At 54.2% G+C, this 26,448-nt stretch overlaps 1 protein-coding gene and 1 non-coding gene across 6 annotated transcripts in view; one reads left to right on the top strand and one right to left on the bottom strand.

Moving 5' to 3' along the window:
- The window catches only part of PRKAG2 (protein kinase AMP-activated non-catalytic subunit gamma 2), a 276,675-nt gene that overhangs the window by 107,988 nt on the left and 142,239 nt on the right, over window positions 1-26,448 (bottom strand). The window contains exon 1 of one of the 5 annotated variants that reach the window (XM_027101459.1): window positions 7,638-7,665. The exons of the other annotated variants lie outside the window; for them this stretch is intronic. Coding sequence (XP_026957260.1) covers window positions 7,638-7,650 — 13 coding nt within the window. The 5' untranslated portion in view covers window positions 7,651-7,665. Of the gene's footprint in view, window positions 1-7,637; window positions 7,666-26,448 lie in introns of those variants that run through there. 5 annotated transcript variants of the gene reach the window in all.
- On the top strand, window positions 1,739-1,871 carry LOC113618648 (small nucleolar RNA SNORA68). The gene has a single exon (XR_003432079.1). It is a non-coding gene; the product is annotated as a small nucleolar RNA SNORA68 (small nucleolar RNA).

The raw sequence follows: 26,448 nt of genomic DNA, 5'->3' as shown, positions 1-26,448 counted from the left end.
CGTTGGCGGGCGAGGATGGGTACCTTCCAAGATGTTTTCTCTTCCATGCCAGCCAGAAAGAGTAGAGACATTTTCACCAGAGAGGGGACTTCTGCTCACACTTACGACACTTTACCAGTGGGGGGAAAACTGTCTTATGAAAGGAAAGGGGGCCAGGTAAGCACGATATACCTAAATCTTTTTTCTTTTTTTGAATATTGCTGTCACCATAAAGGGAAAAATGGGGTAATGCTGACACAATCCTCCATCACTTTTAACCTACTTTTTTTTTTTTGTTATTTATTTATTTATTTATTTTTGGCTGTGTTGGGTCTTCGTTGCTGCACACGGGCTTTCTCTAGTTGCGGCGAGCGGGGGCTACTCTTCGTTGCGGTGCACGGGCTTCTCATTGCGGTGGCTTCTCTTGCTGTGGAGCATGGGCTCTAGGTGCCCCGGCTTCAGTAGTTGTGGCATGCAGGCTTAGTAGTTGTGGTGCACAGGCTTAGTTGCTCCGCAGCATGTGGGATCTTCCTGGACCAGGGCCTGAACCCGTGTCCCCTGCATTGGCAGGTGGATTCTTAACCACTGCGCCACCAGGGAAGTCCCCCCATTCCTTTTACAGAGACCAATTTCTTTCTTTTTGTTTTTGTTTTACTGCTTTTTTTTTTTTGACTTAAAACAACAATAAATGTTTATTAATTCGCACAGTTTCAGTGTGTCAGGAATCTGGGAGCAGCTTAGTTGGATGGTTTGGGGTTGGAGTCTTCCGTGAGGCCGCAGTCAAGGCTCCAGTCCCAATTTATTTCCTAATTGTAGGATGAACTGCCAAACTCAGTCTCTCAGGAGAACCATGTGTCCGATTGGCCAGCTGCTATGGGCCAGGTCAAGATGCAGCAGACAAGTCCCACCTTTCAGTCTGGCTGGAGGAAACGGGACAAAAGGAAAACCAGCACCAACACCAACAGCAGCGCTCAATGAGCACCAAGAGTGAAATGCCTGTAAGGCCAAAACCAGAGGCGCTCGGAGAAATGGCTGGAGGGGCGGGGACGTCCCACGGACACACCCGGAAGAGCTGGGCCTCAACTCCGGAGAATGAAAAGGGTCCACCTCTGATTAAGACAACTTTCCCATGGGCCCAGACAGCACGGAGCTGTGGCAACAAAACCAGGAAGGACACACAGGTTCCCCTGTCTTGTTCTTCCGAGAAGGCTCTCCCTCCTTCCCCAGCTCCTTGAGGCCTTTGTTAGCGCCTCTGTCAGCCTCTGCGAGTGAACAATGCCTTCGAGTCTCCTGAGGCTGCAGCCAGGGCCCGTGAATAGGCTCAGTGAGCGAACAGAAACGACTCTGGCACCCACAGCAGACACCAGGCCAGTGGCTCCAGACACCAGGGAGCCACGAGCTGGTGACTTCACAGGGCCAGGCTGTGCTGGCGTGAGCTACGTCTAGAGAGAAGGGGAGAAAGGAGAACGGCGGTGCCACCGGAAGAAAGCGAACAGGGGCCCGCAGAGCAATGCAGAGGACAGGCCTGCATTTCAGGAGCCTGAAGATCCAGGCCTAGTCTCACCACTAACTAGCCAACCCCGTTTTGTAAAAATAAACCAGGTAGACAAGATGGCCGTGTGGTGTGCACCTGCATGTGCTCCCCCCTCCCTCCCCCCTTCCTTAGGCACCAGCCCTTTTCATGCATGTGAGCACTTGGCTAACAAGGCTGGGTCTGAAATACCAAGGAAGAAAAACCAACATGAAAAAATTCATTTTCCAAGCACCTAAACCCAAGAACTGCTGTTTCTTGTAACAGCGGTTTCAACAGAGATGCTAACAGCGAGTGGATCTTGTCGCCTTTGGGGGGCTGCAGCCGTGCCCCTCAAAGTGAATTTGGAGGTTCTACGCACTTGGTAGCCGGTACCTGCTGGGACCAGATGCTGTGGCCCCTCGTTCCCCAAGTGCCCCCTCCTGATACCTGCAGACCGAGGCATGGGCTCCCGGCACCGTGCCCAGGCCCACTCGATCCTGATCGTGAAGGGGGAGGAGATGGCAGCCAGCAAGTGCTGCCGACCAGAAGCCAAGCAGCCCCACGACTCCAAGGTCCAATTCCCGCTGCCCCGCCAGGCCCTCCGTCGCCGGCACAAGCCACGCTTCACCACCAAGAGGCCCAATGCCTTCTTTTAGATGCAGGGCCGCCCCGTCCCCAGGTCTGCCCAAATAAAACTCACTGGGAAAACCCGGTGCTCAGAAAAAAAAAAAAAAAAGAAAAAATTCATTTTGTTCCTGATCTTAAACGTCCTTGCTGACCATCGTGCCAAGAGCATGGAGTGAGAAGAACAAAGTTTCGATTTACACTGGATGCGGGTTTGCTTACGTGCGGCCTTAAAAACAACTAACTACGCATCACAGAGATGGGGGGGGTGGGTATCGTTCCTCACTTTGGAGGGATGGTGACGAGGGTCATGGGAGGATGGTGATACAGACAACGTGTGTCAAACCAAATGCCCCAGCCAGGGAGAGGCAGGGACCCCTGCTGCTAAGGGACCATGCCACAGAGAGGGACGTTAGGAGGGACGGAAGGCCCCGGGCAGTAGAAGAAAGACAAGCAGGGTGTGCACATGCTGGGGTCCGGTCTGCCCTGTGGAGAGCGGTCCTCGTGTAAAGGTGCACCGCTGACGTCCGTCAGACACCAGTGTGTTCCCACCCAGGGCTGATGCCAATGAGACCAAAGGTGCAGAGGCAGCTCCCAGAGCTGGTCAGCAGATCCATTCTAGGGTCGCAACAAGTACCCTGAGGCCTCACCAGCCTCGGCCCAAGCATCCGTTACTCAGGCCCGGAGAGGACAGGGCGAGGACAGGCTGGCCTGAGCCAGGCCCTGTCCAGGAGGAAGGTCTGCAACACTCCAGACACGCCATCGCGGTACAGGTGGAGGCACCCGTGGATGGGCCCCTGTGCCTCTTTGTGAATTCCCAGACCACAGGCTCACCACTGTGTCCACCAAGCAGGCCGAATGACGCATGATGCCTGATGGGATGAAATTTAGCCTGGAGCTGCCAACTGACTCAGCAGGGCAGGACGGCCAAGGAGGTGGGGGGAGTAACCCGAGGTGGGAACTCTGGAAGGAAAGGAAATCTCCGCCTCGCTCCTCCCTGCGGTGTCTTTCAGAGTAACCTACGGGAGCCTGGGAAATACAAAGGCAGTGTGAGTCCCGTGTCTAAACAGGAAGCTGCATTATCAGGAAATTCGGGCCCGAACCTGAGACCCTGGCGAATCCTGGGCACAGGCTTGACCTGAGGTCTGAGGCTCGCAGGTAGGTCTCTAGGTCCTTCTTGATTTGAAGGAACCACCCATGTCCGGTGGCAGCTGGACTTTCAGGGGCTTGAACTCTACTCGAGGGGAAACCAGACTTCTCCGGCCCCCGTGGGCTGGGGTCTCCCTGGGTGCCAACAGAAGCAGGCACTCTCCTTTGCCCAGGAGGGCGGTTGGACCGCCCACCCCGGGCACGGCTCGCATGTGGCCTGGGTCTGTCCCAGCCCGGTGGTGGTCTGCTCTGAGGCTCTGGGCAGAGTGTCCCTGAAGAGTCCCCATAACTTTTCCACTGAACTTTGGATAACTTTCTGCCTCTGTTTCCCACGGGAAGGCTTGGCTCAAGACCCTTGGTCTGGGCAGTCCCCCGTCTCCATCCCCGGAGTCTGACCCAACATGCTGGGCAGGACGTCTGAGTCACCCGGTCAGCTGAGAGGCTCTTGGCCCACGGTTCTCAAACCCGGGCAGCTCGGAGAATACAGTCTCAGGTCCTAAGGATTCTGTTGAGTGGGTCTGGGAACCTGCATTTCTGAAGTTCCCCAGGTGATACAGGTGGCCAGACAAGTTTGGAACCATTCATTCCATCCAACCTCCTCATTTTACAGATAAGAGACTTCTGAAGTAACTCTAGTTCCCATTCTTCGTGGCCCATGGAATGAGGCCTCAGCCCTCTCTCTCTCACAGCTCCCTTCTTTGCGAGCAAATTCTCTTCTTTCTGAGTTCCAAGCCCCCTGCCTGGCCTCTGATGGAAACTATTCTTCCTGCAGCCCAGGCCAGTCTCACGCAGAGACTCCCTAGAATTACGTCTCGTCCCAAGGGCCCCCGCTCCTTTCTAGCTGGCTGCTTTGAAACCTTGCTCCAGACGCTCCAGAATCACCCATTTCCTAGAAGATGCTCTCCTGGTGTCCTCTCTACCCCATCCACTCCACCAGGGCCCCTCTCTCAGGGGTAGAGTTTTTGGACTCTTCTCCAGAAATGGGCCTGGATAACTTTATACCCAATGGCTTTGACTCTGGCCATACCTGAGCTTACTCTCAGTTCATATATTAATTTGGAATAAGGTTCGGGGTTGCAAGTTTTGCTTATAGACTCTAAGAGTCTGTTTTACAATCTTCTATAATTGAAACTATCCGAAATCTGTTGGAGACGGAAGTCATTTTGGAGTCCGTCAAAGCACGATGGCAACGTGGTAGGTGAAAAATTCTTTCTTCTAAGAAAACAAACTCTTTTAGGACATTTTCTAAGGTTCTTATTCTCCTAGAAGGAACGCAGGAAACGCTGCAGTTTCACAGGGCTTTGTACACCCAACAGCATTCTGGACCTAGTTATTAAGTAGCTGGCCCCAGCGTGTCGATGTTCGCATGGGTAAACCGGCAAAAGAAAACGAAACAGAAACAGCGGTGGGGGGAATGTCGTGGGCATTCACAGGGGTGACTGTGGATCAGTTCCAGCAGTCTGGTCCAGCCTCTGGTGTCTGCCTGGCCTTTAGAAGAGCCGTACCCTTTTCATGCTCCTCTGGAGGCCTGAGTTCTGCTTCGTGGCCCCCAAATGTAACCCTATACTTCACTACAGCAAAAGATAAGAGCATATGTGCCTTTTGATGTGGAACCTCAAAGGCAATCCTTGGCAAATGGACGAGAAAAAAAAACAACAACAACCCTCAGTGGCTTTGTAAGAGGGAGAGATTCTAGAACAATCGGTTCCCATATAAAGCAGCTTCTAAAAAACAATTTGCTAAGGATTTGACAATGTAAGGGAAATAGCTACGCCAGTGCCCTCTGATGCTGGTCTCTGTGGAATCACAAAAGTAAGAGGCATCCTCTGGTGCCACACAGGTTAATTCAGCCAAATGTGACAAAGTCAGGCTGGCTCCCACCAAGTGAATCGGAGCGGTGGAAACGGTGGTGGGTCACCTTAGTGGACAAATGTTTCATGACCTCATTTTACAGTGGAGGAAACGCAGGCCCCGGGAGATGATGTGTCAGGCCCATGGGCGACAGCTAGGACAGAATCTAGACCACGCACGGCAATGATGAAACGCAGGCCCTGGGAGATGATGTGTCAGGCCCGTGGGCGACAGCTAGGACAGAAGCTGGACCATGCACGGCAATGATGAAACGCAGGCCCTGGGAGATGATGTGTCAGGCCCATGGGCGACAGCTAGGACAGAAGCTGGACCATGCACGGCAATGACACGGGTCTTCAGACACCCAGGCGGGCACCTTCCCTGAGCTCCGAGAGGGTTCAGACTCCGATTCACCAGCATGAGTGTCAGGGCAGGAGACCGTCTGTGTAGGTGAGAGGAAAGAGTGCACGTTCCCATGGGGGCACGGCAGGTGCATGGGCTCAGAGCTGGGAGGGTGGCACTCGGGGTACCCACACCACTGCATGCAGGCTCCTCTCCCTGTGCCCGCCAGCCACCCCAAATACGCCCACAGGCTGCACAGGGTGGAGGGGGTAGTGGCCAGCCCTGACTCAGACATGCTGGGTTTGGGAGAGGGGGAGGGCAGTCTGTCTTCAGTCAGTGTGGTGACTGTCATTTCCTGACAGCACATAAGGGAAGGACAGTAACTCAGCAGGAGGCCATGGAGTTTCATACTCGCTGGCTGGTGCCGAGGTGCCCGGGGGCAGGGGAAAGGCTTTCTGACACTGGCCACAGATGGGGCCCGAATATTGCTGGGCAGGAGCCTTCCTCGTGCCCTGCGCTGCTCAGATGCGCCCTTAGGTCAGGACTAGCTTCTGTGCAAGTTCAGACAAGTCTCTCTGACCTTGATCTCTCTGAGATGCCTGTTTATAATACAGCATCGTCCAGGCAAACTGTCCTGGCAAAGCCAGCCTGCCGGTACTCGCTGTGATGTGAATCGGTGGATCTGGTTTGAGGGTACACTTGGAATTGGCCCTGCTGAGACGGGACTACAGTTCTGTACAGGGAGGGGGAAGACCGGGCCTCTGCAAGAGTCAGCAGAGCCTCTGCCTGAAAACGTGCCCGTGCTGACCAGGGGCTCTGAGGCGGGCCTCCGTTCTCTGTGCCTGGGACACCAACCCTCCGTGGCTGTCCCTGCTCTGTCTCCAGCCCCTCTTGGAATTCCTGGTTGTTCACTGCCCATCACCTGTTTATTATTCCAGCTGACGGGGAAACCTGCCACTCGGAAGCTCCCAGGGTGGACTTTTTAAAATCTGAACTTGTACCTTGAGTTATTCCTACACTCTCTGCAATTTGTATGTTGGAACCACTCAGAACCCTTGATGCTAGCTCCCCCGGCGCAGACTGCGGGCGCCCCCGGCTCGTGGAGCGCGGTCCCTCCTGCCGTGCTTGGTGGCCCCCCTCTGGGTGGCTTCTGGGCTGTTTAGCCTCCCCACTTCTCTATGCTGGACTCAGTAAGGGGGAGGATGGGCCATGGGGACCTAGGAAGGGCTCCGAGCCCCATCCCCTCCCCGAGGTGTGTGCGGTCATTTCCAGATGTGCAGCCCCCAGGGCGTCTGGAACGCACCTCCCTACCAGGACTGACGGCCTGTGGGCCCGGGAGCGGTTGGCAAACCACCACTTTGCAAAGCCTCGTTCTGCCCAGCAGGCAGAGGAGGCTGAGGCCTGGAGCTGGGGAGCCGGCTTGTGGGTGAGTGTGATGCCCGCCCTGGCCTCCCGCTGGGCGCCCAGCAGGCCAGGTGGCTGCCGGCCAGCGCAGGCATCCCTCCCCTCCCCTTCCCTCCCCTCCGCGGGGTGCTGGCGGCGGCCGCTGCCACGGGACTCCAACGAGGGCTCTCCTATGGCTCTGTTGACTCAACACACCACCTGACACCACCCACCGGGCCTTCTGGGTGTGAGAAGCCGGTGAGATGGGTGGCGGGTATGTGTGAGACCAGGGTGGCCTCCAGCAGGGCTGGCATCCAGGCCGAGCCTCTGCCACCGGTGCTGTTTCTATGGGGCTGCTCTGAGCTCCCAGCTCTTCTCATCTGCCTCACGGAGAGAGGGGCTGAGAGCACCCCGCAACCCCCAGGGATGAATGGGTAGACTCTCCTCGGAGGAGGAAGAAGGGGAGGAAAGAAAGCTGCTGACAGAAGGGAACCAAGCGTCTCAGGATGGAAACACACGTCCTGGCCGCGTCCTTCTGAAGATAACCCAGAACCTCAAACAACAACCACACGAGAACAGCTCTGGGAGTTCAGGACCTTCTAAAAGATCACAGCCTCGTTCCACTTTCCCTGCTAACAACTCCACCAGAGGGAACTGGAAAAGGGACCGTCTTTCCGGGGAGCCTAGAATTCCTCACCTTCCCGAGGCCGACCTACGATAACCACCACCGTCAGAGCTTGTTTCACGGATGGGGAGAAGCAGCCCCTATGCGCAGGTCCCCTTCCAAGTACCTCACCTGCTCGATCCATCTCTTTGATGCCCCAGGCTCCCCTTTCTCCAGGTCATTTTTACCCGAAAGGCGCCACCCCTGTGAATCATGGCCAACCAGCTCAAGGCTGGCAGGAGAGCAGTTACTACACACGCCACGAGAAGGGGGCCACGGAGGGTGCAGGGAAGAGACGCAAGCGCAGGGCCGGGTCCCCGGCCTCAGTGGTACCCAGTTAGCACGCTCTGCCTCCACGTCATCTTCTCTCTGGCTTTCTAGAATCGGTGTGTGAGAACTGAGGTCCCCATGCTACGCTTGGGGAAGCGGGTTTTCCCCCACTGATCATCTGATTCAGTCCACAGCTTCAGCAACTCCTGCTGGCTCAGTTCCTCTTTTGTAAAGCCTTCACTGGTTTCCGGAGTTTTTTATTCTTCCTTTTTGGGTACCGTGCACCTTCTGACATTATAAAGTTACAGTATGCTGTAGTCCCATCTTTACAGGCCTCATGTCCTCCACTGACCGTGAGCTTATCTATCACCGTGCCCCCCGCATGCACGGTGCCTGGCGCGCAGACCCGCCTCAGTAAATATTCGCGGGACTTAACGCGGCACCTCCTTTGTTCAACAAACTGCTCGACAAAAACACAGTCCATAACAGAACAAATGAATACGTCGGATTCAACAAAACTTAAAACTTAAGCTCTTTAAAAGATACCGTTAAAGAAAGGAAAAACGACAAGTGACAGGGAGAAAAATACTTGCGAAACCCATACGTGATAAAGGACTTGTATCCGGAATATATAAACAACTCTCAAAACTCCATAATAAGAGAACAAATAATTCAATTAAAAAGAAAAGTGGACAGAAGATTAAATAGATACTTCACCAAAGAGGATATACAGATGAAAGGCACACTAAAAGATACTCAACATCATTGATCACCAGGAATCTGCACATTCAGACTGCAATGAGCTACCCCTACACACCTCTTAGACTAGCTGAAAATGTTCTTAAAAACTGACCGTACTTAGCGCTAGGGAGGATGTGGCGCAACAGGAACTCTCATACGTCGCTGGTGGGGATGCAAAATGGTGCAGCCAGTTTGGGAAGTAGTTTGAGTTTCCTATGAAGTTAAACATACATTTACCGTATAACCCGGCAATCCCACTCATAAGGGAAATGAAAACTTTTATTCACACAAAAGCCTTATGCAAACGTTTATAGTGGCTTTATTCATAGTTTGAAAATGGAAACCACCCAAATGTCCTTCAACTGGTGAATTAATAAACAAACTGGTGCATCCGTACCATGGAACACTACTCGGTAATAACAGGGAAAGAACCACTGATACGTGCAACAACGTGGGCCATTCACAGACGCATTTTGCTAACTGAAAGAAGCCAGCCCCCAAAGCCTATATACTGGAGTTTTTCATTTATATGACATTCTGGGAAATGCAAAATTATAGGGTAGGGAAAAATTATAGGCTGCCAGGGGTTGAGAATGGAGGAGGGGAGAAGTGGACTGTAAAGGGGCCTGAGGGAACATTTGGGGGTGATGGAATTGTTCCCTGTCTTGATGGTGGTGGTGATTATATAATTATATATGTTTCTCAAAACTCACAGAGCCGTACACTAAAAAGGGTGAATTTTACTGTGTGTAAACTCTATATCCATAAACCCGATCGTTCATGAAAGTTCTCTAACATGAGTTTGACGGGCTGTCTGTGTGGTCCAGGCTAATGGGGCGGGGGGCACCTGGTACCAACTCCTGTGGGCCTTGAAGGATGAAGGGTGGGCTCTGAGGGATAGTCCTGAGGTTTTCAACAGAAGCACCACCTTGGCCCAAGACCTGCTCGATTAAAAAGAGCAGCTGGAAACCCTTCCCTCTGGCCTGAAGGTCATCTCAGGAGACAGGCTGGAGCCACCCCTGCTGAGCAGGGGAAAGAGTGAGGTGTTGGCTCTGGTGCCCTCCAGGCTGCCGGGAAGGCAGGGCAGTGGGAGAGAACTGGAAGGTCAGAGCCGGCAGGAGAGGCAGGTGTCACATTCCACGCCTCGCCCAGGGCAGCACTGCGGCCCCAACAAGTGACGTCTTCTTCCCGGGGCTCCTGGTAGGACTGAGCTCCCAGAAAAGCCCAGGGCCAGTGCAGGAGGCCCCGGGGCTCTTCTCCTAGGGCCACACGGGGGTTCCAGAGCAAAGACGCAAGGGCGAGGCCCTCGCCAGGTGGCTGCTGACCCAGAGCAGCTTCTGCAGGAGTGAAAACGCCCACCTCTCCTCCCAGGCTCCCGTCTCTCCCGCGAGCCGCCCTTTGCCTGCTCTGTCCACACAGCCCCTCCAGGCCTGCAGAGGGTCCCGTGCCTCTGCACACCTTCAGGGCTTACCTTATTATTTCTTTCTGCTTCTAAAAATTGTGGTTTGGTTTTGTTTAGACACCTGTATGCCAAGTACGTGAATACTTATGAACAGCTGACAAATACGTTAGTAGAACTTTCTGAAAAAGATAATTTGTTGATCAGAACTCTCTAACCTTTCTTAAAGTTATTTTTAATTGTGGTAAAATACACAGGACATAAAATCTACCATCTGAACCCTTTTTAAAAGTGTTCAATTCAGTGGCATTAAATACATTCACATTGTTGTGTAACCATCACCACCACCATCCAGGCTCATAACCTTTTTTTTTTCTTTTTTTTTTTTATTGGCTGCACCGAAAGGCATGCGGGACCTTAGTTCCCCGACCACAGATCGAACCTGCGCCCCCTGCAGTGGGAGTGCGGACTCTTAACCACTTTCTCGTCTCCCAGAACTGAAACTCTGTCCCCATGAAACACTGTCTCCCTGCTCCACTCCCCGGGCCTGACACCCACCATCTACTTTCCGTTTCTGTGAATGTGATTCCTCTAGTCCCTCGTACAAGTGGGATCACCTAGCGCTTGTCCTTTCTTGCTGGTTTCTTTCACTGAGCGTAATGCTCTCAGGGTTCTTCCATGTCATCGCAGCGGTCAGAATTTATTCCTTTTTAAGGCTGAATAAGATTCTGGTGCATGGCCAGACCCAGAGTGCTTTCTTTTCAAAGTCCCTCCCAGCTTTGCTATTGCTTTGTTATTGCTCTGTTTCTCCTCCTAGGTCTCCGACGGCCCTTTCCTGTGGTGGCAGCAGCCTCCTTGTAGCCCCATAGCCCGGCTTCCACGCACCCCTCACGCAGGATGCGAAGGGCCCGGAACAGGGGGTCAGGGTGTGTGATGCACACACCATCCCTAAAGACCCTGTGGGGACGTCCCCACTGTCCCTGCTGTCAGAATCTGCCTGTCTTAACCCACGCGAGGGCTGTCCCTTCTTCCAGGCCCTGGGTGCATGTGAGGCCCTGCCATGGTCACAGGACCAGGAATGGGTCATCAGGCTGGCAGTGGGGGGGAGGCCAGGGAGGCGTCAGACGGTCCTGGCCTCCTGCAGCCAAGCTTCCGAGGTGCTAGCTGGGCAGCCCTGCCAAGGTCATGTGACGTTTACATGACACCCGCTGAGGCTGCTGCGGTGACATAACCGGGGGAGGGAGGGTGGGGGGTGTGTCCCCTGGGCACGGAGCCTGCAGCTGCGCCCAGTCCCATGGCTCCGTGCTGTGTAATTAAAGCACTGGTCACCTGTTCTTCCATGTCACGGCTTACCCTGCGCCCTCTGACGTGACCACGGAGTCATGAGGACCGTCCCCTTCGGTGCTCTTCTGCCTTCCTTTCCCTGAGAAAGCCATCTGAGAAAACACCTGCCAGCTTCCTGGGGAGGATAAGGCAGATGCCCCCGTGTGAATTAGTCGAGCGACTCCCAGCGAGGACAAGCCCTTCCCGGCAGGCGTGGGGTACAGGCCCTTCTGTGGGTTCGCGCATGAACGTGTTCACGCGGGGCTCTGAGGGCCAGCATCGAGCTGGACGCTGTGCCGGGGGCTTTGAATGCACTGATGGGAAACACAGCCCCAGCCCTCTTTCAACTCGTTCCGCAAAAGCTTCAGCGCAAACTCCAGCTCTGTTGCCCATAAGGCTGCTCCTGTGTAACCTGAGGCTCAGTTTAGCCCTCAGTGGAATGGACGGATCAAACCTGAACTCTTTTTTTTGTTTGTTTTTTTTTTGCGGTACGCGGGCCTCCCACGTGTGGCCTCTCCCGTCGCGGAGCACAGGCTCCGGACGCGCAGGCTCAGCGGCCATGGCTCACGGGCCCAGCCGCTCCGCGGCACGTGGGATCTTCCCGGACCGGGGCACGAACCCGCGTCCCCGGCAACGGCAGGCGGACCCCCAACCACTGCACCACCAGGGAAGCCCCAAACTTGAACTCTTGAATGGGATACCTCCGCTGGGAACAGGCTAGCTTAGCTCCCAAAGCGTGCTGGAAGCTGTTCTCTTCATGGTGGCCGGAGCGGAAGCTGCAAGCCTGGGCTCTGGCCTAGCCCTCAGCCCAGCATGCAGACCTTCAGAGCAGACCCACATGGAGGCTTCGGTCCGCTGGACACAGATGGAAACCACAGGCATTGCAGCCACCAGCCTCAACAGAGTCGGGGGTTCATCTGGCGGAGGAGGTGGACCCCACCCTGTGCACACTCGACGCCAGCCCTTCAGGGGCCGGAGGGCGTGGGCTTGATGTCGGCACCAGGGCCCAGCCTGGCCTGCTAGAGTCCCCAGCGCGCCCCTGAAAGCCCAGGAGTCTGGTCTCATATCAGGGTTTCCTCCCAGCCCCTGCCAGGGCTGCCAGGGGCTCTACAGGCCTTTGTTCTCTTTCAGTCCCCAAATTCCCCCTCCCCCCTCCTCCTCTTCCCCTTGCTCTTTACCATTCAGAGTGTGGCTCTGACAAGCCTCAGACACAGCTAATGGTGCTTTCAGAGAAAACTACATCCTGCCTGGGGCCTCCTCAGTGCCACGTGTGGTAACCTGCAGGGTCGGAGAGGCAGCAGGGTCCCCCCGCCGGGCTCTGGGACCACATGATGCCGTAGGACCTTATGTGGACGTGGCCAAGTGGCTGCTCTGGTGACCTGGGCAGGTGGGGACGCGGGGGGCTTTGGGGGGACAAGGCGAGGCCTTCTTCACTGCTGCGGTCACTGGTCTGCAGGCCGGGCCTCCTGCCGGGCGTCATACAGCTCTGAATGTCATCATTCCTCCTCTGACTCAGAACAAGCATGTCTTTTTCCTGCCTAAGTACTGAAAACCATCACCCCCAGTTATGAAAGGTTACAAAAGGCTCCCCCTCGACCGCCCACCCATCAGCGTCAAACTTTAAAAAAATGCAGGGTCTTAGGTTTTAAACCCCCAGTCGGAAAAGCAGGCTGCAGATCCTGGTGCGGTCAGGGCTGGAACAAACCTCCCTCTCCTTTCAAGTCAGCGAGAAGTGAACACGGCTGGGAGGAAAGGCTGGGCGAAGGGGCAGCCAAAGGGGAAGGGAAGAGGCAGGAGCAGGCCACTCCGGGCCAAGCTCGCTAGTCCTCCAGCCGCAGAGGGCCCGAGAGCCGCCCAGCTCGGTGCCCGGCCGTGGAGCGCGGTGAGCGGCCCATCCAGGGAAGCTTTCTTCTCTAGGCCTGCTGGAGCCCCGGCTGGCTGCCCCCTGCAGGCCCAGCCCCTCCCTCTGGGCTCCAGATTCTTGGTGAGAGAGAAGAAAAAGGCACCTGCCCTCGGGGAGCTGCCGGATGCAAGAGGGGCCGTGGGGCAGGCGGTCCATCACATCTGGGTCAGTGGGACCCAAACAAGTCCAGGCACTGCCCCCGCCCCCAACATTAGCAAAGCAAGGACCAGACCCAGGGGACAGGCGGGCCAAGGCAGGTGTCGGGTCCTGACGGGTCAGAACCTCAGAGCCACCGAAGTAGCACCAAACTGGACGCCCTCTCTGCCTGGCCTTTCCACCTCTAAGACACAAAGGCCCAGGGGCACCAGGATAGAGAAGGCGGGGTGCAAAGGGAGGCGAACCCAAGCGAATTCCTGTCTCTGAGGGAGAAGGCCTCTGATGTCTGGAGCTTGGCCTCTCCCCTACCTGCCCCGGGCACCCAGAGATGCAGTCTGTGTCCCTGGGAAAACCCACTTCTGTGGAAGGTCCTGTAGCCGGTCACACTCTAGTGCAATGACTACCAAGCTTAAATGGTAGAGTTTCAGTTAGAAGGAAACACCCTCCAAGTCAGCAGCCTTCCCAGCAACCCTGAGCAGTACCCCTAAACACGCTGATGATGTTTGCGGCCACCCCTTTTTCTCTGACCCTGATCCCCTCCTCCCCCTCGGGCCGAACTGTCCCCCCTTGATAGCTGGGGTGTCAGCTGTGAAAAGCTCACCCTCGTTTTAGGAGGAGGCAGCTGAGGAGCCAAATGAACAGTTATCACGAGGGCACAGCTGCAGTGAAGACCTCTGGGCAGAGGTCCTGCCTGGTGACTAGAGAAAATCCCCCACGAAGCCTGCTTTCCTCCCTTGGGCGAGGCTGCTGCTGGAGGAGTCCCAGCAGATCTTAGGGAGACTGGCCTGGGTGCTGACGGTCAAGGTTACGGCCTCAGCCCCCTGCTGAGAAAGAGGAGGTAGGGTTACCACGAGGAACCTGGGGGTGCCTCAGATTCACTGGGGTTGAGGCGGGGGAGAAACATTTCCCTTTCATTGTCCCGGCAGCCTCTAGCATGAAGGAGGCCGGTATGAAGAGCTTCCCCCCTTCCCGCTGCAGATGTTTATTTTTCAGTTAAGACACGGCAAAGGGGCCTTTCAGGGTATTCCTGCTTTGAAATAATCCATCAATGAGATGGTTAAGTACTCACTGGGCACCTACTGCACAGCGAAGTGTTTGGACGGGGATAAAAAGGCGCGAGCCAGAGAGCCTGTGCTTGGGATAATGGGTCGGGCTGAGGAGACAGAAAGAAATGTACGAGCCCATTAAAGCCCCAGGGCAAGACTATGATTAAGTATGCATAAATCCTTTTTGGAAAAAGAAAAGGTATTCATAAATAAATGAAAGTAAGATAAGATAAGGAGGCTGGTACACAGCAAACACAGCAGTGCTGTAGGCGCGGTGAGGGCGTGGCTCTTGGACGAGGCTCTTGGACGTGGCTCTTGGACGAGGCTGGTCTTTGCCAACGATGACGATTAGATAAATTGGGGGAGGTGGGGGGAGGGAAGCAAGAGGGTGGTGAAGGGGGATAGTGGTCGGCTGCCATCATCTGTCACAAAGTACTGCCCGCAAACTGCAAAAACAGGAAGCCCCAGAAGGAGATTGCCATGCCTGCCGATAGACTGCTGCATCTGAGATGCATAAAATAGTCCCACTGATACCTTACAATGCAGTTCAGAGCGACGTGGCCTCTGTCTTAATATTTAGTAGGAAAGAGGTCATTGAGTAAGTCATTGCAAAATATTTTCTTTCCCCCAAAGGAGAATGGGAGGGGACTTTTAGCAGCCCTCTCTCTGGCACCCCAATCTTTTAAACTGAATGAATTCAGCATCGTCAAGGGTAGGCTCAGTTCCGGGTGCTGGAGACAATGGGCACAAAAGGAGTGTCCCCGTCCTCGTGGAGTTTGGATTTTGAGACCCTGGTTCGGTATGCGGGTCTGAGGACAGCAGCTGGCATCGCCCCTCAGAGCGCTGGCTCGTGGCATCCTCGTGGGTCAGGGATTAGTCGGGCCCCTTCCCCTCTCCCAGCCCTCGGGGGCTGCTGCCCAGGGAAGAAGCCTCACTGGAGCCAGCAGGTGACACCCGCTGGAGCGGTCACTGGGCCAAGGGTGGCTCTGAACCGAAATGCGGAATTATCCAAATTCTCCCTCCAGGGTCTGCAGCTGGGCTGCCCAGGAGCCGGTCACTAGCCACGGGTGGATGTTTACATTTAAAATTAAAGTCAAATGTTCAGTTCCTCATTGCTGCTACGGGTTGAACTGTGTCCCCCAAAAGGATACGTTGAAGTTCTAAGCCCCCAAAACCTGTGACTGTGACCTTATGGGGACCCTATGGTCTTTATAGAGATAATCAAGTTAAAATGAGGTCATTAGGCTGGGCCCTAATCCAATATGACTGGTGTCCTTATAGGAAGGGGGAAATCTGGATACAGATACGCAGGGGAGGATGCCACGTGAGGATGGAGGCGGAGATGGGAATGAGGCAGTGCAAGCCAAGGAACACCAACAAGTGCCAGACGTTGGGACACAGGCCTGGAAGATTCTCCCTCAGAGCCTATAAGAGGAGCCGACCTTCTGACACCTTGATTTTAGACTTCCAGCCTCCAGAACCATGAGAGACAAATTCCCGTTGCTTTAAGCCACCCGGTTTGTGGTGCTTTCTTACAGCAACCCCAGGAACAGGTGCACTGTCCATACTTGTGGCGGCCAGTGGCTACCATATTGGACAGCACAGACATAGAACACTTCATTTTGCACAAAGTTCTACTGGACAGTGTTGTTCTACAACATGCCTTTGTAATAAGAAAGACACAATGATTAACAGTTCAATTTTCAGAAAAAGTCAACTTTTGTTGGGTTAGCCCGAGCTCGTCTTCCACATTCCCAATATCCCTGGTTCCTGTCCTTCAAAAGGGAGGGAGACCACTCCCCCTCCCGCACTGTCAAAGGGAAATTCAAAGGCACTCATTGGCTCTCCTCCCTGATGTGAGAAAGTAGACCTTGACATTTCAGCCAGAGTCTTCATCACTGCTGACAGGGGACAGGCTGGGGTGCAGGTCCACCCTGAACCCGAGAACCAGATCCACACAACGAGCCCATTCCTGAAGGCTCACCAGTTGCGTTCCCATCTGCTCATCTAACTTATCTCTTATGTAGGTTTGATTTCTCTCCTCATCCGCTAGTAAGCCCATCAAGGGCACGGCATATCCGTTCTGTGCACAGACAAATGCAACTCTGAACTTTAACAATCACCTGCTAATAACTTAGTCCTCAGGATGGAGCATTCACAGTCCCAAGAACCCCAAGTTAAAATATCCAAATGATTGGATAAGACAGTAGCATGAATTAATTGCGATCGTGTGAAGGATGAGCGATGTGATTGGGGGGGTGGGATGATGGTAAGCGGGGGAGACCAGAGACCAGAGGTATCCTGGGAAGGCCTCAAGTTCAGGACTGCAGATGAGCCCCCAAGGCCAGAAGCTGGAGGTTACAGCCGGAGAACTGGAACAAAGTAAAGCGGATGTCCAGCTGCCAATGGCACAGTTTTGCCTCCAAGCATCCTTATGCGTCCTGGGCACCGCTCATTTCTCCCTGGATCTGTTTTCTCCCTCCAGTGAAGCATGCACCAGTTTGCCCAAAGAGAAAGGGAACCCTGGGCAGAAAGACCCCCGCCCACCCTGCCCTCCCTTCCAGTCTCTCACAATCGCTGAGAGCAGCTCAACCTTCTTTAATGCCATTTCAAGTTCTTTGACTCACTCATCAGTGGGTACCAGAGGCACAGAAGGGAAAGGGAAAAAGTGGCTCTTCTCTGCCATGATGAATAACCCTCTGCAGCTACTCTGAGCAAGAAAATCTGTTTGCAGAACTCCCCCGCTGCTTCTCCAGTGTGTTTCCAACTTATTTTACCAATGGGCAAATAAATCAGTGTTCTCAACCCGCTAGCATCTGGACCAGCCTGGACAGCAGCAATTCTGCTCCCAAGCTCCAGCCCCAGGAGTTGACAGCTCCCCCACTCTCCTCCGTCTGTATTACTGGTGAAATGAACTCGATAGCATTCCTCCTCTCATATCACCTTGCTACTCGTGGTTTTAAAAAACGTTTTCGGGACTTCCCTGGTGGCACAGTGGTTAAGAATCCACCTGCCAATGCAGGGGACACGGGTTCGAGCCCTGGTCCGGGAAGATCCCACATGCCGCGGAGCAACTAAGCCCGTGCGCCACAACTACTGAGCCTGCGTGCCACAACTACTGAGCCTGTGTGCCACAACTACTGAAGCCCGCGCACCTAGAGGCTGTGCTCTGGAACAAGAGAAGCCACCGCAATGAGAAGCCCACGCACCGCAGCAAAGAGTGGCCACCGCTCGCCACAACTAGAGAAAGCCCACATGCAGCAACGAAGACCCAACACAGCCAAAACTAACTAACTAACTAACTATGACTGGATGAATTTGCACAAAGTGAGTGCATCCGTGGAAGCAGCTCTCAGTTAAGGAAAAGAATGGCACCAGGTCCCAGAAGCCCCTCAGAGGCACCACCCACCGCTGAAGATAATCATGATTCTAACATCATATACGAGTCTTGCCTGTTTCGTGTTTCATATTCTTTTACGTCAGGCTCCTCTTGCTCGTATTATTTGTGAGGTTTACCATACTTGCTGCACGTGGCTGTAGACTGTTTCTTCACGTCGCTACAGAACGTTCCATCATGTGAGCTTACTGCAGTGTATTTATGATTTCGACTGCTGTGGGCATCTGGGGAGTTTCTCCATTGGGACTATTACAGACGATGCCATCTGAACGTCCATGCACGTGTTCACAAAAGGCAGGCACACTTTCTCTGGAGGGTGCTGCTTGCCTTTATCTGAGGTTTGTATTCAGCAAAAAAATCTCACAGGAGAGGAAAAGAGGGGAGGAGACTAGCACTGGAGCATTTGTGGAACCCCTGCATTATTGTGCTGGGCTACACGTCTCGCCTAAGGGAGCCCAGCACCATGTGTGAGGGAGCTATTTATCCCTCTGTGGATGCCAAGGCTTGGGGGCGTGGGGAGGGAATGTTACTGGTCAGAAAAGCACTGTAGGAGTAAGGCTGCGGAGTGGTGGGGACCAGGTTTTGAACCCAAGTCTGACCAACCCCCGAACCTAGGACTCAGCGGACACAGCATGTCCAGTTAGTACTCAACAGTCCTATCCCTGGCAGCCTCAGCAACAGGAAACAAAGAACCCTGAGCTGAACGAGGGTTTTTTTTTTTTTTTTTTGAGTATCAGATACTATCTACTGTAAGATACACCACTGAATTGACCAGCCAAATGCCAAACTCATTTCTAATGATGAGCAGGTTAATGAGAATTTCTCAAGGTTCTGATAAAACGTAAAGGCAACTGGGATGTACTTTCAGCTGCCCCGAGCAGAGGCCCCGGGCGTCTGAAATACATTATGAAATGTTCTCTTATCAAGCTGCTGGTATCAGAGTCCAAGCAGGATGTCAGGTTTCCTTCTCATTCCTGCTGATAAGAGAAGGGCCCAAATGATTGCGTTTGTTCCCTTTTCTCAGTCTGGTCATAAAACACACACACACACACAGATGTACAAGAATCAGAAGTTAATCCTGCTGGTAAAGTTGTTGTCGAGCACTAAGCCCCAAACAGGATTAGTCCAGCAGACGGAACCCAGCACGTCCCCTGCCAACACCGTCCATCGCACAGCGCTGGTCCTGGGGACCGTCGGGTGCGCTCCCGCTGCAGCCGAGCTGTGCCCGACAGACACTCCTTAGGGAGACGGGCGGTGAGGGGGCTGGGTCGGTGCACACGGGTACCTAATGCGATGTTATGGATACACGAAAGGTTGTTTTGGCGGCTTTATCGTGCTGCGCCGTGACCTCCCTGGCTGAGGCCGTGTCTCTCTGTCCGGCAGGGATGGAGGGGGACGTTGTCCCCGACTCCTAAGCTCGGCCGACCTGGGAGCCTGACTTAGGAGGCACGTGTCCCCATAAGGCCAGCTCTTGACTTGCCTTCTTACGTAAGGGGACGTGGCACAAGGCTGTGCCCAGCAGCTGAGCAGCTGCAGGCCCAGGAAGGGAAAGCGGGACTTTGCAGAGAAGCGGGTGTGAGAGTCAGGGCAGTCAGTGTTTACAAGGGCCCAGAAATAAACCAATCCTGTGGTCCAGAAGATCAGCTCCCTGAGGCCCTCCTGGGGCTTCTCAGGCTTTGGGTGAACGTCCACCTTTGTCTGAGTGCCCAGGCTCTGGGGCCCATCCCGGGGTAAAGCAAGGGCCGCAGGTCTGCCTGCTCTCCTGGGGCATGCTCTAAGTCAGCTTCAGGCCCGCAGGGGTCTCAGGGACAGGGCTGGCCTCCAACGCCACCTCTCCTATTGCCTCTTTACTGGACAGCTGCACACACCAGCTTGGGGCTGTGCCCCCTGACTGCCAGGATCAGGGCCACTGGAGGCAGGACTTCAGGCTTGGAGCCTGGGTCTTCCTGAGCCCTGCTGGTCAGGGTAAAGATGAAACAAGGTCTGTGGAACTGCCCTGTCAGGCAGGTCAGAAACAGACGGCATCTTGCCTTGGAGTGAAAGGTGCAATACCAAACTATTTAGCCAGTGTCAGTGTGACCCGGGGCTGCAGCTCCCCATCAGAGGGAAAACCAGCCCAAATGGGTTTGGATCTGACAAGGGGAGCCCCTGCTCACAGGCAGCTTCAACCACCAAGCCGTGTCAAAGGCCCCATTTCTCCAAGCCAATTAAGGCCTTCCCAATGACGCCCAGGGACACAAATGACAGAGCAAACTACAAAGCACTGAAAATGACCTATGCCATCAGTGGGGGACCAGGGACAGGGCGTGACTTAGCCATCTCCCCGGCAGTCACACCCTGGGCCCCCTACCTTCCTGCAGCCCCAGTTGTGACGGCGGGTTGTGAGGCCACGGGGTGCCTGGTGCAGCCGGAGTCCTTGGGCTTGTGTGGCGCACTTGCTCTTGCCACAAGGCTGCCACCTGGCCTGTCCTAGCCGGTGTCCTGGCTGCAGTGTATGAGAGGGGCCCCCCCGGGACGCTGGAGGGAAGCTGTCTGCGGGAGACCCAGGCCAGTGCAGGCTGAGCCTCGGCCACCCACAGTGAGTGTGCGGGGTGGGGGTGGGGGGTTGCTGCCTGGACGCTCAGGGATGGTATCCTAGAAAGATGCGATTAGAATGCTTTAGTGGAAGGGCAAGCATCAGTTCTTTTGAAAACTCACGGATGAGGAAGCGCATGTTCCCCAGCCCTTGTGTTAAGTGGCTATTCTGTATCAGGCATTGTTTGGGGCGATCTACAAACAGTAGCTGATTGAATCTCACCACACCCCTTGAGGGAGGCTTTGTGGCCCCTGAGAGATGAGGAAGTACCGGGAGATCACATGACTTTCCCGAGGCACCAAGCTGGGGAGAGCCAGAGCTGCGGTGAACTCATGCCATCTGGCCCCAGAGTCCGGGCTCTGAGCCCCTGGCCTCTCTGCCTCTTGGCCCCGGGGCACCAACGGAGAAACCAAGGCTTCCTTGTGGGAGGGAATGAGTAGTTAGAGGTGAGGGAGCCGGAAAACCTGTTCACGGCCCTGGACCTGGAAGTCAGGCTCCCCCCTTGCACTGCCTTTATCCAGTGAGATCCTCCAAATGTCTCCTTCACTAGCACCCCCAGGCCATGAAACAGGTCCTGAAAGGGTCAGAGCATCGTCCCATGAGGGACACTGATAAACTGTAAAGGTGAGTCCAGGAGGACACCAAGGGGAAAACGGGGGCCAGAGTGTGCGCAACCGCCAGCGATCTGCTTCGCTCAGATGCACCCTGGAAGGCAAACTGGTTTTATAATGTCATTGGCGGAAGCCTTCCCCACTTGCTTCCAAGATATGCATTCACAAGAAAGATGCAAACCTGCTTGGCGGGAGCGTTAGCTGTGGCAGCGACAGCAGCTCAGGCCGATGTCCCTGCCGGCTGCCTCCAGAACATGCTCTGGCTTTGCTTATACTGCTCAGACCTGACCCTGAGGCCACTGTGGTTCCCCCGGCCTCTGGGCCAGGACCACAAGGAGAAGGGCGCTTGAATACACACTCCAGAGGTGTCTACCTACAGGGAGGATGCGGCTGTCAGGCCCAACCCTGCCTCTGCCTCAGGATACGCGCGAACAAGGTCCCTGCCACCTGCAGCCGCCCCGGGAGCTCCAGCCCTGCAAGCACTCCGTTTCACCAGGTGAAACTCAGGGAGGGACCAAGAGTTGTTCACTCACCCAGAATGCCGAGCGTCGGTGAGAGGACAGCTCACGCACCTGGGTAAAAACACGGTCATGTCCCTGGAACCCAGTCCCCCTCTCTCAGACTCTGCCCAGGCAGAGGGGGCTTTGTCCGGGGAGTAACAGCAGTGTCTGCTCGACCCTGATGGGGCCATCCTTGGGGGTCGTCGGTAGGCATCGCGGGGCAGCGTAGCGGGGGTAGTGCCGCTGCCACGTTTCCAGGGTCCCTCATCCTGACCAGCGGCTGGAGAAGCCCCCGCTGCTTTGCGGGACCATTGAGTGACCTTCTGAGAAACTCACTCGTGCTTCCCCTGCTCGCGCGCCAGCCTCCCGAGGATCCCCAAGGCTGGAGGAGGTGGAGGGCTGATGCGGCCGTTGCCTCGGGGGGAGAGCAGCAGAAACACAAAGGCCAAATGCTCTCTTCTCGGTGGGGATGCTGAGAGGTGAACAGCACAGGAGCACCCCACCCAACCCTGCCAGCCTGTGCCCTGGGAGCCCGAGGGCTGGGTCGGGCCCTGGAAGAGGTTCCCGAGCCCCCGCGGTGGGAAATGCACGGCACACAGAGGACCGAGCACCTGACCAGGAGCCAGGTTAGACAAGGCCAGCCAGTGACCCAGGCCCAGGGCAACACAGGGCTCCAGGCGGGCTGGCCAGGGGGTAATGCAAAGCCCAGGCTCAGGGCAGCAGTGGCCCAAGGGCACAGGAGGCCCCGACAGTGAACGGGGTCATATTAAGCAAGAAAACTCTCACCACACCCTAAAAGGGTGGGGAAAGGGCGTGGAGGGACAATGTACAGAGCGTGACCTTGGCAAGGCCCCACAGACACCCTGGGACGTGACTCCCGCCATCACCTGTCACAGAGCACGGAGCTGCCTCCACTGTAAAGTTGGGATACCACAGTAGGAAGAGATGGAGTTATTCACTCAAGGTCACTGGGCTGAGCTGGACTTGAACCCAGGACTGCCTGGCTCCAGAGCTCAAACTGCTTTTCTCCTCATGCTCTCCATGTAGCCAACTACCGTCCAACATTGTGAAGGGAAAGCAGGATGAATGTTCTTTTTTTTTTTTTTAAAGACAGGCCTAATTAATGAGCTCAGAATTCTAGTAACGACTGGCATCTAGGCTTACCCTCAGCAAAACTGTTCATGAGGTGCTCCGTTACCTCTGTGCCTTCCTACCACAATCTGAGGCTGGCGGGTGGGAGGTGCCCGCTGGCCTGACTCAGGAGATGGTTCCCAGGGCTGCCGGCTGCAGGAGGGGAGCCCGGGGGAAATCAGGCTCCTGTCACCAAAAATGGGACTTGGGTCAACCACACGCTCAGCTGGTGTCCAACTGCCAACAGAAGGTGTGACAAGGTTCTCCTACCTCAATCTTTATCTTTTGGGGAGGTTTACACACAGCTTGACGATTCAGAGAAGAAAAATGCTGTACCCTGCAAATCCGTTCCACTTGCGTTTACATTTTCCATCACTCATCTGGGTACAGGGTATTTTCAGCAGATTCCCAAAAGCAAACTGTATTTATGGGCTGCCCTTGTGTTCAGGCCATGGGGGAGGGGGAGCAAGCTGCTTTGGGTGTTCCCTCTACAAACACTCTCCGCCCTGCTGAACAGACCTTCCTCTGGCGCTGGAGAGGTTTCCAATTTCTCCTTTCTGTGGCCGGATATTTAAATCAAGGCAGGATAACAAAATATGTTGAACCTGGAGAAGGAAGACTCAAGTGCAAAAATCCCAGAAGGATTGGGGGTGGGGTGTCAGTGAAGAAAGAGTTCTGAATCTGACATTTCAGAAACCAGATAGGCTAGTTTGCAAATCTACATGCCTTAAACTGTCTTCTGGGAGTGGAGAGAATCGCGGACTTTCTTGCCTTTTGCTCAGATCCCTCCCTTACCAAGGCAGCCTTGATCCTTTAATTCTGGTCTCTCAGGACACATCTCTGGCTTGCAAGCCAGACTGTGAATTAGCAGTTTTTTAAAGGACGTGTTGCCAGGTCTCTTGCATGTGTGCAGTTCAATTTTTTTTTTACTTTTTGGTATGAAAATTTAAACCCATTGACAAGTAGAACAGAATCATGACATTCCACTTTCCCATCACCCACTGTCAACAACTACCAACTCATGAAGACGGTATGTAAGTGTCGTCACTCCAACACCTGCATTGGAATTACTTAGAAGTCTTGTCAAAAATGCAAACTCCTGGGACTTCCCTGGTGGTGTGACGGTTAAGAATCCGCCTGCAATGCAGGGGACACGGGTTCGAGCTCTGGTCCGGGAAGATCCCACATGCTGCAGAGCAACTAAGCCCGTGCGCCACAACTACTGAGCCTGAACTCTAGAGCCCGCGTGCCACAACTACGCCACAACTACTGAAGCCCGTGCGCCTAGAGCCCGTGCTCCACAAGAGAAGCCACCACAATGAGAAGCCCGTGCACTGCAAGGACGAGTAGCCCCCTCTCGCTGCAACTAGAGAAAGCCTGAGAGCAGCAACGAAGACACAATGCAGCCCAAAATAAATAAATAAATAAATAAATTCATTTAAAAAAAAGCAAACTCCTGGACCCCACCCCAGACCAAGTATATCACAGTTTAGGGGGTCAAGTTCAAGAATCTGTACTTTTCCCCATCTGTCCCCTAGAGGATTCTCATTGACAGAGAAGGGTTTACTGGTGTGGGTAGAGAATCCTGGCCTTGGGTCCCTGCTCTGCCATTTACTAGCCGAGTAACTTGAATAAGTCTCTTTTTTCTCAGTTCATGTCTCCATCTGAATATAGATATTAGAGTGGCGTTGTGCGGAGTAAAGAAGACAGTGTAAGAAAAGTGCCTGACATACAGTAAATGCTCATTAAACACCCAATGCTGTTATTAACATTCTTCGCTTATGTTTGGCTTCCAAGCGCCAAGGAAAATGGACACCAAGATGGAGATTTTGCAAGGGCTTCCAAGGGAGAGCTTCATCCAAATCCATGAGCCCAGCCATGTCTTGGGGCCAAGGTAGAGCCGTATGCATGTCTGTTTAGGGCCACTGACCAACAGAGAAATAAACACCACACAAGCCAGGTTGATATTAACCCCCAGGGGTCAGACGTGACACTAAACCCACGGTTCCCTCGTCCTTTAACTCAGAGATCGCAGGAAGATACGTGTGGAAGCGTTTACTGTTAGACGTTGAGTACATTTGCCAAGGGAATGGATAGAGACCTTCGTCTGGTAAGAATGCCATGTCATTCCAGCCCCCTTTGTGTGCCGGGGCGTTCATTAGAGAAGCAGGGGGCTGGGCAGAGCAAGCCTACCTTGTCCAGATGGGGACTGAACCCACCAGCCCTGGTCTCATCAGCTCAGGGCTCACACCACCAGAGCCCACCAAGCACAACCTGAATGCAGCCCAGTCCTGCACATAACAGGTGCATAATAATCACTTAACAAAGGCAGATGGGGGAGCGTGTTTCCCATTATGCTGATGTGGAAACTGAGGCTTAGGCATCACCAAGACTCTAATGTGGCTCCACAGAAATCTATTTTGCAAGGCACAGAGATTAATAAAATTTTATCAGCTAGTGGTATGAATTCCTCTAAGGAAAACAGTTTCTAAACACTTCAGAAAACATGTAGATCTGAGGCAAGCAACTGACTCAAAGATGTGCACTTCTGTGGGGCAGGTGAGGGCACATACCGAGCCGGGTGGGGTTCGGGGTGTGGGGAGGGACAGTGGTTACACCTTTAGCCTCTGTAACCTTTTCTAGAAATAGGTGTTGGCAGTAAGCAAGAGCAGCAGTGACTTGCCCCGTAAGAATCTGGGGAAACAAAAGAAGGAACAAGGTTGCCCTGTTGTCACCTGCAGGGAGACAGAAATAAGAGTTTACTCTAATTTAATATGAAGAACCTTTTTGGAGAAACTCCAAGAGAAGAGAATAGTGGGAAAACGGTCATCCAAGGGCACAGAGCAGGAAGTTACAAACACCGTTCCACACACGGTCTACGGGAAGGGTGGCCGGGCTTCGGCCCCGCTCCAGATCGTCCTCGCAATCCCCCTGCAGCTGTTGGACTGGTTCCCTGTGTCGCCCAGCTGGTAGAGCGCTGGTGTACGTATGCTGGTCCACACACGTGCCCATTATCTGTGCCACGGAGGTGAGAAAACCTTAGCTCTGGGTAGTTTTTATGAACCAAGAAATAGATCTGTTCTTGGTGTGCTGAAAATAGTGGGGTGTTTTTTTTAGCCTACAAAGCTCATCACCCATCCTGAGACTTGGTGTCTTACCAAGGAGTATGACCACATGGGCGATGTCTCCTGGCAGCTGGTCCCAACCTTTCTGGAGACCTCCCTCAAGTGCACTGTCCTGATGTTGTGAGGGCTTTGTCAGTTCTTCTGCCCCCCCAGCATCTGTCAAATCTTCGCTATGCTTGGGCTCTAGAATGGGAGAGGGGCTCAAAGACTCACTTTCCCAGCCCCCCAGGGGCTGCGACGGCAAGCCCCCATGGGACCTAGACTGATGGGTGGACGTCCTGGGCCAGACTCAGCACCTGCTGCACAGAAGTAGGTGCAGAGCAGGGTCCCCTGGTTTCCAGAGATGGGCGGCTGTCTTAGTCTGCTCGGGCTGCCACAACACAACACCATAGACTGCGCGGAGTAAACAACAGAAATTTATTCTCCCACTTCCCTGAGGCTGGGAAGTCCAAGATCAAGGTACCAACATGGTCAAGTTCTGCTGAGAGAAATCTCTCTCTCTTCCTCTTGTTATAAGGCCACCAATCCTATGGGATTAGGTTTCCCTGCTCTGACCTCATTTAACCTTAATTATCTCCTAAAAGCCTTATCTTCAAATACAGTTACATTAAAGGTTAGAGCTTCAACATATGAAGTTGGAGCGGGGTGGGGGGCACAATTCAGTCCATAGCAGTGCAAAAGTCCTGCTGGCATGTGCAGGGCCCGGCACGGGGTCGTGGTGTCCACGTCCAGTGCTGTGTGGGAGTCCAGTGTCCTTGCTCTGGAC

The sequence above is a fragment of the Aethalodelphis obliquidens genome, unplaced genomic scaffold (genome assembly GCF_003676395.1).
Source record: "Aethalodelphis obliquidens isolate GAN/ISIS:26980383/991018 unplaced genomic scaffold, ASM367639v1 scaffold5, whole genome shotgun sequence".
In the NCBI taxonomy this organism is placed as follows: domain Eukaryota; kingdom Metazoa; phylum Chordata; class Mammalia; order Artiodactyla; family Delphinidae; genus Aethalodelphis; species Aethalodelphis obliquidens.
The sequence above is the reverse complement of the archived record's forward strand: the minus strand, read 5'-3'. Positions and strand labels throughout refer to the sequence as shown.